Source organism: Misgurnus anguillicaudatus, chromosome 1, assembly GCF_027580225.2.
Source record: "Misgurnus anguillicaudatus chromosome 1, ASM2758022v2, whole genome shotgun sequence".
Lineage (NCBI taxonomy): Eukaryota > Metazoa > Chordata > Actinopteri > Cypriniformes > Cobitidae > Misgurnus > Misgurnus anguillicaudatus.
In genome coordinates this window covers 13,896,663-13,913,468 of record NC_073337.2, presented here as the reverse complement: position 1 = coordinate 13,913,468, position 16,806 = coordinate 13,896,663, and the positions used below count along the sequence as shown (strand labels likewise).

The following is a 16,806-nucleotide window of genomic DNA, read 5'->3' as shown; positions in this document are numbered from 1 at the left end:
GGTAATATACACAAGACAGCAGGTACACTTTTTCCACAAAGTGGGCAATTACAAGTTATCTCTCTTTAAATACTCCACACAGTATTCACAGCAAATTTTTACTTCATATAGTCGCCACGCCGCCACCAGGTGGGGGAAGGAGATAAATGGATCGCAGTCGGGTGTATATAACTATAACAGCCGCCTAACTTCACGAGTTCACTTCTTCTAATACAGGGCTTTCTCTTTGACCTAGGGAGTGATCGCTGACAACACTGGCACAGCACAACACTACAATTCCTCAGGTCTACACACGTCAAAAGACTCACCCACTGCATTCCACACACTCACAGTAATTAGGGTCAGAATCACAACGCTGGGCCGGAGAATAGTCCTGGTTAGTTGAAAGGGCCGGTACAGAGGATGACCATGTGAGAACGTCGAGACCACAACCTGTAAGCACAACCCTTACTTCCTTCTCTGCCGTTTCCTGCTTACCCACCGATCCTCAACACGGGTGGGGCCGCTCACACACTGATCGAATACACAGAAAATACACTGCGGTGCCGTATTAGCAAGGGTATGACTGACAAGGCAACACAAGACGAGCTCCAATGTAACTCACAGTTTCCTTCGACACTCAATACTTCCCTCTTTCTTCCAGATGTCTGGTGTATACGAAGCAGGTTATACACAATTCCTCCGTTCCTTCCCCTTCGGTCCACTTCCGGTGTCCTTTCAACATGCACAATCCTTTCAGGGTAAACAATCACATCAGCACAAAGACTTCCGAAAGAATGATTAGACACTTAACTCTGTCTTTCTTCAGCCCAAAACACACCGATTGCCAGGTCTGGACTGAGACAAAAATTCGGCCCTGGCATTTTGGCCCAAACCGGCCCACACTACATACAATTACAAATACCACCCATCTTTGCACGGCTTTAAATATGTATAGCAATAGCAACTTCAATTCTATAAAAGCACTAAACCCATTTAATTGCAGGTAGAAAAGAGTGAGAGTTGATACAACAAACACTTATAGAACGTGTTATTTATTAATGCAATAAGACTGTATAATCCACACTTATGAATCCTAAAACAAGCTTCATGCAATTGGCAAAATTTGCCATTAGATTGCTGACTTTTTACAAAATACAAGTGCTGCTTACAGTAATATTGAAAACGGATTATTACTTGCAGTACTTACAGGAAAGTATTCACTACATTCACTGAACTGATCAACAAGTGTGTTGTTATATACAATAAAGATATATTTTTCTGTAAGCAGATCTCCAGGATTGTTTGATTTAGCTTGAAGAGAAATTGTACGTTTTGAAACAGACAATCAACAAAAAAATCTACGAATCAGATACACTCTCGTAGTCACAGTGCAAAGAGTGCAATTATTTTACTGCAGCTTTATCACCATAATTTTGTGTTTTTGACTTAGATACCCCTTGATAATATACACTTGTGTTTTGTAAGCAGTTCTGCTTACCGCAGGCACTACACTCACGTCTCCCTCATCTCTCTCCCTTTCCTCACTGACACTTTGCGTGCTGGTGCTGCCAGTGCCACCACTGCCACCATCATCAACATCATCACCAGCAATGCAAATTGAATGTCCTACTGCCGCAGAAAACATTTGTATTATTTTAACACATTTTGCAGCGTCTGCCTGAAGAGCCTGTTTCTTTTTGTTGAACAGTACAGTATCTCTCTCTCCTTTCTATTTTGACACGTAAACTGACCGACGATGCACGCACGCTTGCAGAGAGACCAAAGCGGTGATCGGGCCAGCTTAATGTCATTCAAAAAAATAACCAATGGGCTGCTACTTAAATGTCAGTGGGCCGGTCTATCTAGGAAAAAAGGAAGATTACTGGGCTGGTCAGTTATTGGGCCAGTTTAATGTAGTTTAAAAAAGAATAACCAATGGGCTGCTGTTTAAATGTCAGTGGGCCGGTCTGTCTAGAAAAAAGACGCTAACTGGGCTTCTCAGACAAAGATAGTCTGAGATGTATCGGCCCAAAAAGTACGTCGGCCCACCGGGAAACTGCCCGGTGTGCCAGATGGCCAGTCCGCCCCTTCCGTCTCACCCGCAGCGTTTGCCGGAATAAACTTCACCTTGCTGTTTTCCTGAGGCCTTATTTATGTGCCTCCTCTTCTCTGCAATGCCCAATCGCTACGTTCTCTTTGCATACCTGTGCCTAATAATCCCCAGATTCATTTGCTCGGAGTTGCCGGAACTGGCCGTGTGTTCCACTGAAGATGGTCCGGGCAGAACTATTTCCGCCATTTTAGGTTCCGCTGCATGAAGTCACTCCGTGACAAAATGTTTTAAAAACATTAATGTGTAAAAATAGCAGCCGAACACATATATGTTTGAGCCACAAAAGATTCTGGGTGCTAAAGATGATACACATAAATGACAATACGTGAAGTATAAACAAAACTTTAAACTCGACGTGACTAAATTACCGTACAACACAGTAAGCGCGCATCAGAATCTAAACTGCAGCTGATAAATCCTTATCAATATACTTTGTATATTTATATTGTGCTTGTGAGGTTGCGCTTACATACATGTAACATTACATACCACAGTTATATGATAAAAAAGCTTTGTTGAGTGTTTGACCTTTCAAACGCAACTTGCCTAAATTACCGTATACAAGACGGTAAGCTGGCATCATAATCTAAATTGCGGCTGATAAGTCCTTCCTTATCACTAACTTTGTATATTTCTACCGTTATATTACAGTCGTATTGTTAAGTGTTGTACCTTTATTAATCGTTTAATATTTTTAGTAAATTAAAACAGTCAAACATACGTGTTTAGACACGGATGTTACAACAGGACATATCAAGCGATCTCTTCTAACAAAGCAATAATGAAACGCAGTAACTTTAATAAAGTAAAATGTCTTACTGTGTATACTGCTGTCATTTTTGTCAGATCTAATATTAGTGGTGCTTTTAATCACAGTCTCTCTGCAAATCCAGCATCGACTTCTTTACAAATGAATCCGCAGTACACAAAGTAAACAAACACTCCCCACGCGAGCTGGAACTTCTTCAAAAACAACCTTTAACCACGCATACCTAATGTTATGTAGTGATGGTCGTTTTCGAAGCACTGCTTCATGAGGCTTCGAAACATTTACAAATCTTTTGTTTCGAATCATTGGTTCGGAGCTTGTTTCAAACTGGCCCAAGTCACGTGATTTAAGCAAACGAGGCTTCATTATGTCATAACTGTTTCGAAACGTTTCGAAAATCCGATGGATCACCACTAGGGGGAGTTGATCACATGAAAAGTGTCTAATATGTTTAGGTGAACTCGGGTCAGTTTTATTATGAAAGTTCATAAAACATTTATCCTTCTGACTAATAACACTGCCATTTTGTCTACTTTTTGTCTATAGACAGATTTAATGACAAAAATGTGCATAATTAAAAGGGTAGTTCGTTTTAATGATTTGTTTGCCCTAAATTAAACTAAAAACACATAATAGACTTTTAACTATGTCTTAATTAAGTTAAATAATTTTTTGCTATTATTTTGTTAAAAAAAGTGTAAAATGTTTGGGCATATCTGCTTTTACACTATTTTGACCAGCAGGGGTCGCCAGCGTGTGTGGTGTTTCGAACTGCTTCGGAAAACTGAATCAATTTTCGAAGCAATTGGTTCAATTGATTCAAAGCTTCGAAAAGCTTCATTTCTCCCATCACTAATGTTATGTTCTGAGCCTCCGTTATACAGCGTCTGTGTTCTTCCTGTCACCACCAGGGGCTGGCTGTGTTAGACTAGAGCCACGCCCCTTTACAACTCCCACCTCGAGGAGGTCCCCAAAGCCGACCCAATGACCAGACAAACACGGAAACAGGTGAGTAAAATTTAAAACAAGCTTTATTTAATTTAAATACTTAAAAGAACTGGGGAATTGGGGAAAGGGAAATTTAAAACTAATAGGCTTCTTCTCCTCCCTCCAGGGAGACTACAGCCACGGGCAGATTGGGGCAAAGGCAACAGGGGTGCCAACCACCATAAGCCGGGGGAAAGAGGGAAACGTCAGGCTCCGGCCTGGACCCTGCTAACCGTGGCGCCCTCCTTCTTCTTTCCTGGAGGCAGACAATTTCGGTGTGACTGGTAGAGGATTTCCCACTGTCCGTGTACCTTTCCTCAGTTCGGCAGGGGGTCTCGCCCCGCGTGCCTTCACGTTTCCCGTCGTACGTCCACCCTCGTTCTCCTTATTCCCCACAGGTGATCACTGCGACACAGAAACACTGTTAGCTTGGATTTAGTATATTCCTCACCGGTTCTGCTGTTTACTGCTCTCGGGGTAGGTAGCACGTTACACGGTCTGTTCTCCAATTGTTCACTCTCGTCTTCCTTTCTCTCCACAGGCGGCCACTAGGACACAAAGACACTGTTACTAAACTTCGAGTATTTCTCACCGGCTCTGCTGCTTACAGCTTTCTGGGTAGGTATCACATTCACAGTCTGTTCTTCAATTATTCACTCTCGTTTCCCTCTCTCTCCACAGGTGGTCGCTAGGATACAAGGGCACTGTTACTGAAACTTCGAGTATTTCTCACCGGCTCTGCTGCTTACAGGTTAGTGGGTAGGTATCACATTCACAGTCTGTTCTTCAATTATTCACTCTTGTTTTCCTCTCTCTCCACAGGTGGTCGCTAGGACACATAGACACTGTTACTGAAACTTCGAGTATTGCTCACCGGCTCTGCTGCTTACAGCTTTCTGGGTAGGTATCACGTTCACAGTCTGTTCTTCAATTATTCACTCTTGTTTTCCTCTCTCTCCACAGGTGGTCGCTAGGACACAAAGACACTGTTACTGAGACTTCGAGTATTTCTCACCGGCTCTGCTGCTTACAGCTCTCTGGGTAGGTATTACATTCACAGTCTGTTCTTCAATTATTCACTCTGGTTTTTCCTCTCTCTCCACCGTTGGTCGCTAGGACACAGAGACACTGTTACTGAAACTTCGAGTATTGATCACCTGCTCTGCCGATTACAGCCTTATGGGTAGGTATCACGTTCACAGTCTGTTCTTCAATTATTCACTCTGGTTTTCCTCTCTCTCCACAGGTGGTCGCTAGGACACAAAGACACTGTTACTGAGACTTCGAGTATCTCTCACCGGCTCTGCTGCTTACAGCTTTCTGGGTAGGTACGGTTTCCTCTGTAGGTCAGCAGAGGGGCGAAGGTCACACACCACCTCGCCGGGTCGAGCGCTGCCCTACCTCCACTGCCCGTAGGCCGATCGAATCCTGGACAGGGGCGCCCTTTTGTAGAGACCACGGGGGCGGCGGACCCTTTCGCCTCTGACTCTGCGACAAAGACAGACACAGGTAAGTTTACACCACGAACATTTCCAATATTTTACTCACAGCCCTTGACAGCTCTTGGTTTGTATCCCTTCGTACTCCGAAACAGCACACAGCGTGTGGTAGCAGTAATTTCTGAGGTCGTTAGCCTCTCCGTCCTCTGCCCAGTAGAGGGAATGGAAACACGACCAAAATAGAGTCTCGTTGCTGTGGCTGTTTGGACGTACACTTCTAGCGGCTCGCCCACCACGCTGTTATAGGGGTAGGGCCGCCCTCCTAGTCCTGGAGGACTCCAACGATCACACAGGTTAATTTATGCAAGTTACTCCACACCAACGGGTATACTCACAGCGGATAGCCTTTGTTTACGTTGTGCAACAAGGTCAATTTTCTTCCTGTTTACTCCTTCAAAAATACTGGTTAGACCAAGGTTCCTTTCTACCCATAGGATTCTTCATTTACTCCAACAGGTCCACCGTAAACTACAACAAGAGAGGGAGAGAGAAATACAGACAGCCACCACGTCTAACAATGAGCACAGCTCCGTTCCTCAGCACACACTACGACCCTCAACTGTGATCTAACTGTGCTTTTTATACTCCTCTCTGTACTCCAGTTATCCAATTGCCCGGCGATCTCTTTAACTAGGCACAGCTGTGCCCAATCGGCTGATTACAGCCTTTGCGAAGCTGCCGGATGTCCGGTGTTTCTGTTTTCCGGTCTGGACGGAAACATCCGGGCGGAACCAAACTTCTTCAACTTTTGGTTCCACCCCGAAAAATCGTCACCCCGTGACATTCCCATAGACGGTTCTTCCACAACCGAAAAACTGAAACTCCTTTCCACCCTATCATAACAGATCACTGCGTCAAAATAAAAGTCTCTCAGAAAAAATTTATTTAACCTCTCGATGCGCACTAGTTCGTGCACGGAAAAATGTCAGTTTTTTTAATGCTGATAACACTATATATATACAGTTGCAATCAGAAATATTAAACCCCCAAAGAGTTTTAAGGATTTATAAATAAAAATCTTTTCAAAGTGCAGGATTCTGCTTTGGATGAGTTTTTTATGAGTTAAGTGAGGCATAAAATCAAAACAGAAAGTGTATGATGTAGTATTTGTGTGTAATAGTATATTTTGTTAAGATAACCATGTCACAATTATTCAACCCCTATATAATATTGTTATTTTTAAAGCTTTCTGACAGTTTTTATGGCCTGAAGTGGAGCTGAAACATCATTAAAGGCGGAGTCCATGATGTTTGAAAGCCAATGTTGATATTTGAAATCACCTAAACAAACACGCCCCTACCCCAATAGAATCTGGACCTTCTGTTGATAGACCCGCCCCACACATACGCAATCCGGCATTTTATTTGATTTGATTGGCTATAAGTGTGTTTTGGTAGACGGCCCGTCTAATTTTCCAAAGCGTTTTTCAAACATCGTGGACTCCGCCTTTAAGCCTTTAGGAACTCTATAACGATCCATTTTGCTTCAGCTGCGATGCATATATAAACCCCAACCATCAAGGTCTTCAAGGTGAGTTGCAATCATGGGAAAGACAAAGGAGCTTCCACAAAAGCTAAGAGAGGAGATTATTTCATCACATCTGAAGGGCCTTGGGTATAAGAAGATTTCCAAAATATTTAACATTCCAAGAGATTTTTATTATTTTTTTATCAACATCACTATAATGTTTTTTGAGGTGAGGGGGTTGAATATTTCTGATTGCAACTTTAGCCTACTGTGTACAAACAAACAATAATAATAACATTGCTATACATCGTTTAAAAGATCTAAGGGTTTAGCATGAGTCGTGTATGGTGTCCGTTTTGAGATACAATTGCTCTAGCATCATAAATATAGTATTTTGTTACAGAAGTCCAGATGACAACATGCATAAAATAAGCTGACTCCTTACCTTTGTGCTGGTATAAGGAACGCGAATCGAATCCAGTCTGTTTCAGATGTGTGAATATTAATAACCCATAAAAACTCTCCAACAAAGTACATCCAATGACCATTTTTGTCCACAAATGCGTATAATCCGTGAAATATTGATATATTGTCCATTGATTACATCAGATTTCACATGCACGTCTTATAATAGATTATAATATACAATCTGATGACTATTTACATCATAACACTTGTATATGAGATTACACTCGCGTTCAAAACCAGCGGTCAAACTTGTTTGTAAAAGTAGGCGGGAGTATAATACATAATATCCAAACAGCGCTGTCAAATATCGTGACTTCATCTGACTCGTTCCTCCAATGACTTCATGGAAAATATTGATAGACAGAACGTGTAGCCAATTAGATAACGAATTCAACGATCTTTGTGTGAAGCTTTATTTCCTGGTGTGGATACAGAATTTTATACGCTTATATAAGGATAAACAACAAAAAGAACGAACGTGTATGCATGTAAACAAAAGCCTTTTATTTTGTGGCTGACTGGCACTTAGAAAAGGCACTAGTCTTACAAAAACTCTTGCAAGAACCTCATTTTTGGGTCTATTGACTTCAAACGTGAAATATAACTTCTTTAGACTTGTGGCTTTGGCATCATTGCATTTCTAGGTTTCACACATATTTATCATTAAAGCGTAACTAAACCCCTGGTCAGAGCCTGACTCCACCCACTGGCAATATTTGAAAAATGCAAGAAAAGTGGGCAGATCCCAATGGAGAGAGAGGGGACGAACTAAGCTCGTACCAAGTGTGTGGTGACATCGTAACAAGGGCGTGGTGAGCTTGAACCTGCTTACGTCATGAGTCATTTTTTGGACCCAACATCCAATAGGAAAATTCAACTGCAGTAGCCACCGTTCAACCTGAAGAGGGCAGCACTCAGACGTTTTTACACCATATATTGTAGTATTGAAACCGAGGGGCAACCTTCCGATCTCTCTAATGAAGCCAACACGGAAGTGACTTAAACTGCAATTCATCGACTGGCCGCTTGAGGCTGGCTCCAAAAGGGAGTCAATTCCCATAGACTCCCATGTTAAAAGTGGCCAACTTTACAGTAGAAAATAATGTGTTTACAGCCTGGTACATAAAGTATTTTTGGCCTATATAGCTAATTTTGCCCTTCATGACAACTGTGAGGGGGGTGAATTTTTTTGTAACTCATCCGTTTAAATTATATTAAGCCTTAAACTTCAGCATAATTAAGGGCGTGGCCGCTTGAGTGTCGGTTGAACAGCCACTGCTGTCACTAGACTCGCGCTAGGCGGGCGTGGTTTCACCTCAGCTTCACCCATATTCCGCCTCTTTACCCATTTTTGGTTTTCCGCGAGTAATTCGCGGGGACGCGCGGCCAAGATGGCGACGGCAGGCAACGCCTACTTTAAGCTTCAAAAGCGATCTTCACAAACCAATGGGTGACGTCACGGACACTACGTCCATATTTTTTACGGTCTATGATTGAAACACTTTATATTCAAATGTCAAAAAACTTGCTTAAATCAATGAACAGCACTAATAAAGCATCATTCTTACAGATCAGTAACTAAACAAAGTTGGATTAGGGTTTAGTTACTCTTTAAGATTTTTTGTGTTAAAAAAAATGTATTACAATGTACTTCAGCCTCTCTAACTTTTTTAATTTTTATCTTAAAATTATTTTGACATTGGAAACAAAGGAAAACGAAGCTCAAAGTGTCTTCTATCTAATGATACCACAGTTATGCTTATACTCTAAATGGTTTAGTAAAAACAGCCCTTTTAGTGAAAGTAGGTATTTTCATGGTTTGGGGCCAGAATGGGGGTGCTTTTCAAGAGGTTAAAAGTCATTTTGGTTACATTTGGCAATCTTTAAAGACATGTTTACTGATTGTTGAGACACACGTGTCACGCAAAGCCTTGGGCGGGGCTATAAAAGTGGTCGTTGTATTTAGCTTTGGGGAGGTGCTTCAAATCTACTTTGACGTCATATTTCTCTGAATTCCTCACTCGGTGGTAATGCTGGCTTTGTGCCAAAACTGTTATATTTCAGTAGCATGGACGTTTTCAGTTCTGAAACTTGCAGGATGTTCATTTAAGTACGATGACCTCTTATATAACAAATTATCAAGTTAAAATTGAGTATTTGATTCACTGGCACCGCTCCTTTAAAGATTTCTATTGGAAATCACTAATTGCGTTTCTTTAAGTGTCAGCAGCAAAGATAGCTTCAGCGCCAATACTTTGAAAACACTTCTGCAACTTAAACCATGGAAATACAATTTTACACGTTAATTTACACGTTAATGTTTTTATCTATTAATGTTGATAGTGTAGTAATTATAATCAGCTTTACATTTAAAAAAAAATGCGACCCTGCCTGTGAAAACCCAGCTAAAGTAATTTTTTGAGATTTATTGTAAAAATAAAAAATAAAATAATAATCTTGCTATCTTTAATATTGATTCAGTATGAAATGAATGGCCGAAATCAAACTTTGATGCTCATTATTAGAATTAGATTTTAAGACTTTAGCCTGGTTTTTACAGGCAGGGTCACATATGTGTATGGCATGTTGTCATTTAGCTAGCTAAGAAAACTTGTGTTTGTGTCTGTCTCAGGCCCAGGACCTTACCCAGGAGTGATGGACTTGTGGGGTGGAGGTGGTGGTTTAGTTGAGTATCGCACAGCCCTGCTTGCATCTCATGGTTTTGCCTCAATGGCAATACAGTACCTGAATCCCAATAAGGAGAGAAGAGCAGATACTGATGCTTCTTACTTTGAAGTAATTCAGATCTTCTGCAGTCTTCTAGCATGCACCATCTTTGGTTATCTGGTCATAATCTGTATTTACAGAAAGGATTTACAGATTACAAGTTACACTATTTAAAATGTAATAAGTGATGTAACTTTTTATATTACTTTATTAAAGTAATGGATTACTTTCTGTGTAATTTCTAACAAATGTTTTCAAGTGTTCATCATTTGTAAACATTTAAAACAGACAGGCCCTAATGAAAACTAACAATGGTATTACTACAGTTAAACCAAAAAACCATGGTTACTGTAGTAAAACCATGGTTACCACAAAATAACCATGGTATTGACAACCATGGTTTTCAAAAACCATAGTTACACCAAGTAATCAATACACCAAAAAACCATGGTTATTACACTTTTACCACAAAAAAACATGGTTAATTTTTGTAAGGGGGGTTAGCCTAACAGTAGTACCTAACCTTGATTACTTTTTAAAATCTGTCATCAATTTATAAAAATCTTTAGATAGGGAACACATTTAACAATGCCTTAGAAATAAAGTTAATTTATTATCAAATTATCAATTAAAATATTATAAATAATCAAACAAGCATATTTATCCTTTCTGTATTAAACTATTATAGCTGGTGTCTCATAGCAGTCAATGCAATTTGGGAAAGTAAACAATAATATATATATATATATATATATATATATATATATATTCAAAGCAACAAATTAATATTATTCAGCATATCCAAATTTTTTACAGAAAAATCTCCTTTGGAATCATTTACATTTTTATAAGTAACTAATTTAATTACGCATTCGTTTTCTTACTAACTGTAACTGATTTTAGTTCCTTTATTTTGAAATTAAATACATAATTCTGTTACATGTAACTAGTTACTCCCCAACACTGACGTTATTTGTTTGTACACTTTTTTTAGGGTGCATATAAGATCCTCCAGAATCATCCGAAGGTACAAAAGGATCGACTGGCTATGCTTGGACTATCATTTGGAGGTGTAGTTACACTCAGCATGGCGGTCAACTCCAAAATCATCAAGGTTTTCTTGGCTTACAACCACACTTATCTACAGAAAAGTATCTTTTTGGTAGTCTCATGTTGTTATTTTTCTTGTAGCCCCAGTGCTGTGTGTGCATTAGTGGGAGTCATGTGGGTTCTGTGGATAAATCTCTCTTTGAAATATTTAAGGAGATTAAACAGTAAGTGGCTATTTAATTCCTTTATATATTTAATGCCTAAGCAACACTTAATTATTTTAAAACATTATATTAACACTAAAAACAACCATAATATTGCCTAAATCTGTACATTAATTTTCTGTAAATTAATTTAGTATTTTTTTCAGAGCCTAAATTTCACACCACTTTTAGAAATTGAATATTCTTTCCTAATGAAAACTGTTAATTGCAGAAATGTGAATACGATGCGTGTGAATGAGGATAACCAGTTAATCCACAGAAACTTTATCCTGCCGATTCCCTCAGACCTGACTCAAAAAATGGACGTAAGTAGAATGTCAACATGTGTTAAATATGTAAGGAATAATTGATGACGGGCTGTTAAATTATGATTTGAGAATAATATACGAGGTGGTAATGCAGTACGACATGATGCAATGCGGGTGTGCATTATTTTAAAAAAATTCAAAGGACCGGAGTCAATTATTCTGCTTATACCACGGAACCATTGACATTACTAAGACATTTGTGGTTATTTTAAGACATTTTACAGGTTAGGTGTACATTTATTGAAAAAGAATCAAAGATAACACTTACGGGCTACTGACAATTTATGAAGTACCTATGACAGCAGTGGAAGGAGTCGAGAGGCGAGTGAACAAACACCTTCGCAAGTTGCTCGGAATCCCACCAAGCTTAACGTTAGTAGGACTATACACCAGCTCTGGACAGGTACAACTACCCCATCATCAGTGGTTGAAGAGTTCAAGGTGGCAAAGTGCCGGGTTGTGAAGAGGTACCAAGACTCCACTGATGAAAAAATTCAGAAGAGCAGGCGTCACTACGAGATCAGGACACAAATGGGCAGCTGACACATCAATGGTGCAAGCTGAAAGTGCATTGAAGCTGAAGGAAATCATCACCCACTTCCAGCAGTGGGGAAAAGCAGACCCAAGGCAGAGGAGGGACATGATCCAAGCCGAGGTCCGACAACTGGAGGAAGAAAGGCGCAGGTCTAGGGCTGTCGAACTTGGAGCACAAGGTGCCTGGACAAAGTGGGACCTGTCAAAACAGAAGATCACATAACCTGAGATCTGAAGACTGGAGCCCTTCGCATTTCTTTCCTGCTCCGTTCAGTGTACGATACCCTTCCATCACCAACAACCCTCCACAGATGGGCAATGAGGGAGGACCCATTGTGTAGGTTATGCAGAGGAAGGGGAACAATGGCGCACATACTGGCAGGATGCAAGACAACCTTTAGCCAAGAAAGATACAGGTGGCACCATGACAAGGTTCTTAGTGCACTGGCTGACATCTTGGAGTGGGAGAGGCAGAAAACGTGCGAACCCAGAACAAAGCCGGCAATATCCATTCAGTTCATCAGAGAAGGGGAGAAACCACCAGCCCCCAAGAAGACCAAAAAGAGCCTCTTGCAAGCAGCACAATCCTGGGAGATGAGGATGGACCTGGGAAGGAGACTAGTCTTCCCCCAGGTTGTGCAAACACCGTTTAGGCCGGACATGGTCTTACGGTCTGTGGAGGCAAGGAAGATAGTTATGATTGAACTGACGGTCCCATGAGAAGACGGCTGCGAGGAGGCCTATAAATATCAGGACCATGTTGAGCAGTGCAGGGCCAAAGGGTGGCAGACCTGGCTATTCCCGGTTGAGGTCGGGTGTAGGGGTTTCCCAGCACAGTCTGTGTGGAAGACGCTCACAGCTCTAGGTATAGCAGGAAGGGAGAGGAAGGCAGCTGTCCGTAGGTTGGGTGAAGCAGCAGAAAGAGCGTCTTGGTGGCTCTGGAGTATGAGGGAGGATTTGAGCTGAGGGCCAGGAGGAGATGGGTAGTGACTGGCCACCATTGCTGACCCGCCAACTGGAAGGTGTTGTGGTTCAGGGTTAAAACACCCTGTGAAAGTTGGACTCCACCTGATGATATCTTCTCCTGGCTGAAAGCTACAGTCATGCACTACAGTCAGTGACTGAGTTAGACAGCATCAGTATAGATGTATTCAATAGCACAAAATAAACACAAAATGCAGAGATCAGTCAGGTTTCTGGCCTGTCGCTAAGAAACACGGAGTTTGAGCTCCCTCCAATGATTCTCTATTGGGTTTAGGTCTGGAGACTGGCTAGGCCACCCCAGAACCTTAATATGCTTCTTACAGAGCCACTCCTTGGTTCTCCTGGCTGTGAGCTTCGGGTCATTGTCATATTGGAAGACCCAGCCTCAACCAATCTTCAATGCTCTAACTGATGGAAGGAGGTTGTTCCCCAAACTCTCGCAATACATGGCCCCGGTCATACTCTCCTTAATACAGTGTAGTCGCCCTGTCCCATGTGCAGAAAAACACCGCCAAAGCATGATGCTACCACCCCCATGCTTCACAGTAAGGATGGTGTTCTTGGGATGGTACAAACATTATTCTTCCTTCAAACACGTTTAGCCGAGCAAGCGTTGTAACGAGATGCGAGAATCTGGTACCGGCCAATCAGCAAACTGCCTGAACCCTCGTAGGGTTCATACTAATCCCCTCTGCTGAAATTACAGAACCCAGAAACGTGACAGAGGATACGTGAAAAGAGCACTTCTCTGACTCGACAAAAAGTCGGTTCTCACGTAAGCGCTGAAGCACAAGGTGAACATGCTGGACATGAACCTGGAGGGAGGGAGAGAAAATCAATATGTCATCAATCTAGACAAATACGAAAATATTAAGCAAGAACATCTTTGACAAGAGCCTGAAAAACGGAGGGGGCGTTGACTAGCCCAAAGGGGAGGACCCTGTATTCAAAGTGACCGAGGGGAGTGTTGAAAGCGGTCTTCCACTCGTCTCCCTTCTTAATACGCACCAAATACGGGTGATGACGACGGAACAATAGTCCCCGCACTAAGGGAATCGGAAAGATAATTCTCTAGCGCCTCCCGTTCAGGAGCCGACAGAGAATAGAGTCTTCCCCTCGGGGGCGTGTTACCAGGCAGAAGATCGATAAAGCAGTCATATGAACGATGAGGAGGGAGGGAGGTCACCCAGGAACGACTGAAAACCTGCCGCAGATTGTGATACTCCTCCGGAACTCCTGACAATTCACTAGCCTCTTCCTGAAAAACAGAAACTGAGGAGACAGGAGGAACGGCAGAAACTAAACATTCAACATGACAAGACAGCCCCCAAGATACAACAGAATCAATATGAGGACTATGGTGTTTAAGCCAAGGGTGACCCAGAACTATAGGGGTAAAAGGAGAACTAAAAATCAAAAAGGAAATTGTCTCTGTGGTTACCAGAAATGTTAAGAGTCAATGGAATAGTCTCCTTCTGTACTTTGGGTAGGGAACTACTGTCTAAGGCAAAAAGAGGGGTAGAGTCATTTAAGTGTGTGAGAGGAATATCTTGCTGAAGAGCCCAATCCTCATCAATAAAACTCCCCTCCACCCCAGAGTCGATTAAGGCGGAACTGGCAACCGAGGCAAAGGACCAATGAAGCATGACTGGAAGTGACGTGCAAAACCTGAAAGGGGTTTTCTGTGTGATGGCGTTCGCCAGTAACCCTCCATCTACCGACGAGCGTTGGCTTTTACTGTACATGCTGAAACAAAATGACGTGCAGTACATGCACAGACGGTTAGAGATCCTTCTCTCATGCTCCTTGAGAGAAATGTATAAACCTCCTAACTGCATGGGCTCGGGCTCCGCCTCGGCAGAGACGGGGACAGCACCGACGGTCAAGGTGGAGGGGAGAGCTGATTCCATATGACGGGCTCTGCTTCGAAGATTGAACCGTTTCTCGACACGAATGGCCAGTGCGATGAGGTCATCGAGAGAGGAAGGAACATCCCGGATGAAGATCTCCTCCCTGATCTCCGAATTAAGACCCTCCAAAAACCGGGCGATTAGAGCAGGCTCATTCCAGCCACAGGTGGTGGAGAGGGTGCAGAATTCAATGAAGAAATCCGGATCCGAGCTTCTCCCGTGTCGAAGAACGGACAACTGACGTGAAACCTCGCGCCATGAGCTGAACGGTCAAAGACCCGGATTATCTCCTCCTTAAACTGTGCGAAGCTGAGGATGCAGTCCGATTCCACCTGCCAATTTGCCTTGCCCCACATTGAGCGCGACAAGCGAGAAGGGAGATGACATAGGCGACCCTCGCTCGCTCCCTGGCATAAGTCACCGGCTGAAGGAAGAAAACCACCTCACACTGGGTTAAAAAGGCACGGCACTGAGTAGGCTCACCCGAGTAGAAAGGAGGGTTGTTTATCCGCGGTTCCGGCAGATCATGAGCGTCTGGTGAAGAGGCCAGTGGGTGACAGATCTGATGGACCTGACAGGAAAGATCCGACATCTGAGCGGCTAGCGTCTCGACCGCATGTCTGGCATCAGTGATGTCCTCCTCGTGGTGACCTAGAAGGGCACCCTGCTGTTCGACGGCTGACTGAAAGGGGCTGCTACTCGCTGAGTCCAAGTTCTAGTCAGATTGTTCTGTTAGGAACAAGGGAGGACTCAAAAGCTGAGATTGCAGTTAGTGAACACTTTATTGTAGCTGACCACAGGATAAAATAACGGCATCAACCAAGGGCATTAGGGAACAGAAAATCTCCAGATGACTGGTAAATGGGAAACCAAATAGTCGTCTGTGGCAGTGCAGAACGGAAAGGGCAGCGAGGTTCACTGGGGAGCCAGTGAAGGCTTGGAGATGCAGGAAACAGGCAGAGGCACCACACAGGTAACAGCAATGTACCACTCACGTCAGAGTTCTGTGAATGTATATGATAAAGGGTGCAGAGTAATTCCAATAGTTAATTAATGATAGCAATACTCTCAAAACGGCACGAGACAGGACAAGACAGGACAGGATTCTTGTGTATACAGCACAGCTCGGTATACGTGTCTGCAAGGTCTGACAATCTGACAATATGACAAAGACAGGGAAAAATAGATAAAGCCAAAGTTAGTGTGAGAAGATGAGGGACAGGTGGAGGGAGGAGAGAGTGGAAACAGCTGTGGAGGAGAATAATGAGAGGGTGCCGGTGTGTGTATGTGTGAGTGTGTAAGAGGAGAGAGAGAGAGAGAGAGAGAGAGAGAGAGAGAAAGAGACAAGATCAGGACATAATCAGTTTATCATCAGTCATGATCACTGACAGAACCGCTTATCATTCACAAGGTAACTATATGTGAAGAAAATTTTCCATTTCTCATTTTAATGTCAGTGAAGGAACATTCAAGCACAGTCCACAAAGCAAGGTTCTTATGTGTATATAAAATACGGGACATAGAGTGTCATGGTGTCTTGCTGAATAAATGAACCCTGTAAAATTATGACTCATCCACTTACCAATCCACACTATACATGCTCCAGGGGCATGATGTGTATGTGACGCAAATGCTCTGCTCATTCATGCAGTGAAGTGAAATGTATGTATTTTTCTATTGAATGACGAATTCTGAAAATTTGATTTTGGTACATAAAAGCAATAAAGCGGATGGCTGGCAGCAGGTCAAATTAGTTGCCAGGCAGGAATTGTCCCAGTGATCCC

At 42.5% G+C, this 16,806-nt stretch overlaps 1 protein-coding gene across 5 annotated transcripts in view; it reads left to right on the top strand.

Moving 5' to 3' along the window:
* LOC129431757 (acyl-coenzyme A thioesterase 1-like) overlaps window positions 1-16,806 on the top strand; it is a 96,751-nt gene that overhangs the window by 55,810 nt on the left and 24,135 nt on the right. For 4 of the 5 annotated variants that reach the window (XR_012369245.1, XM_055189776.2, XM_055189775.2 and 1 more), the window contains exons 7-10: window positions 9,918-10,081; window positions 11,007-11,126; window positions 11,204-11,286; window positions 11,498-11,591. Coding sequence is in view for 4 of the 5 variants with exons in the window: in XM_055189776.2 (XP_055045751.2) it covers window positions 9,918-10,081; window positions 11,007-11,126; window positions 11,204-11,286; window positions 11,498-11,591 (461 nt within the window). In the remaining variant the exon portion in view is untranslated. The remainder of the gene's footprint in view (window positions 1-9,917; window positions 10,082-11,006; window positions 11,127-11,203; window positions 11,287-11,497; window positions 11,592-16,806) is intronic. The other variant, XM_055189778.2, reaches the window with a different exon arrangement.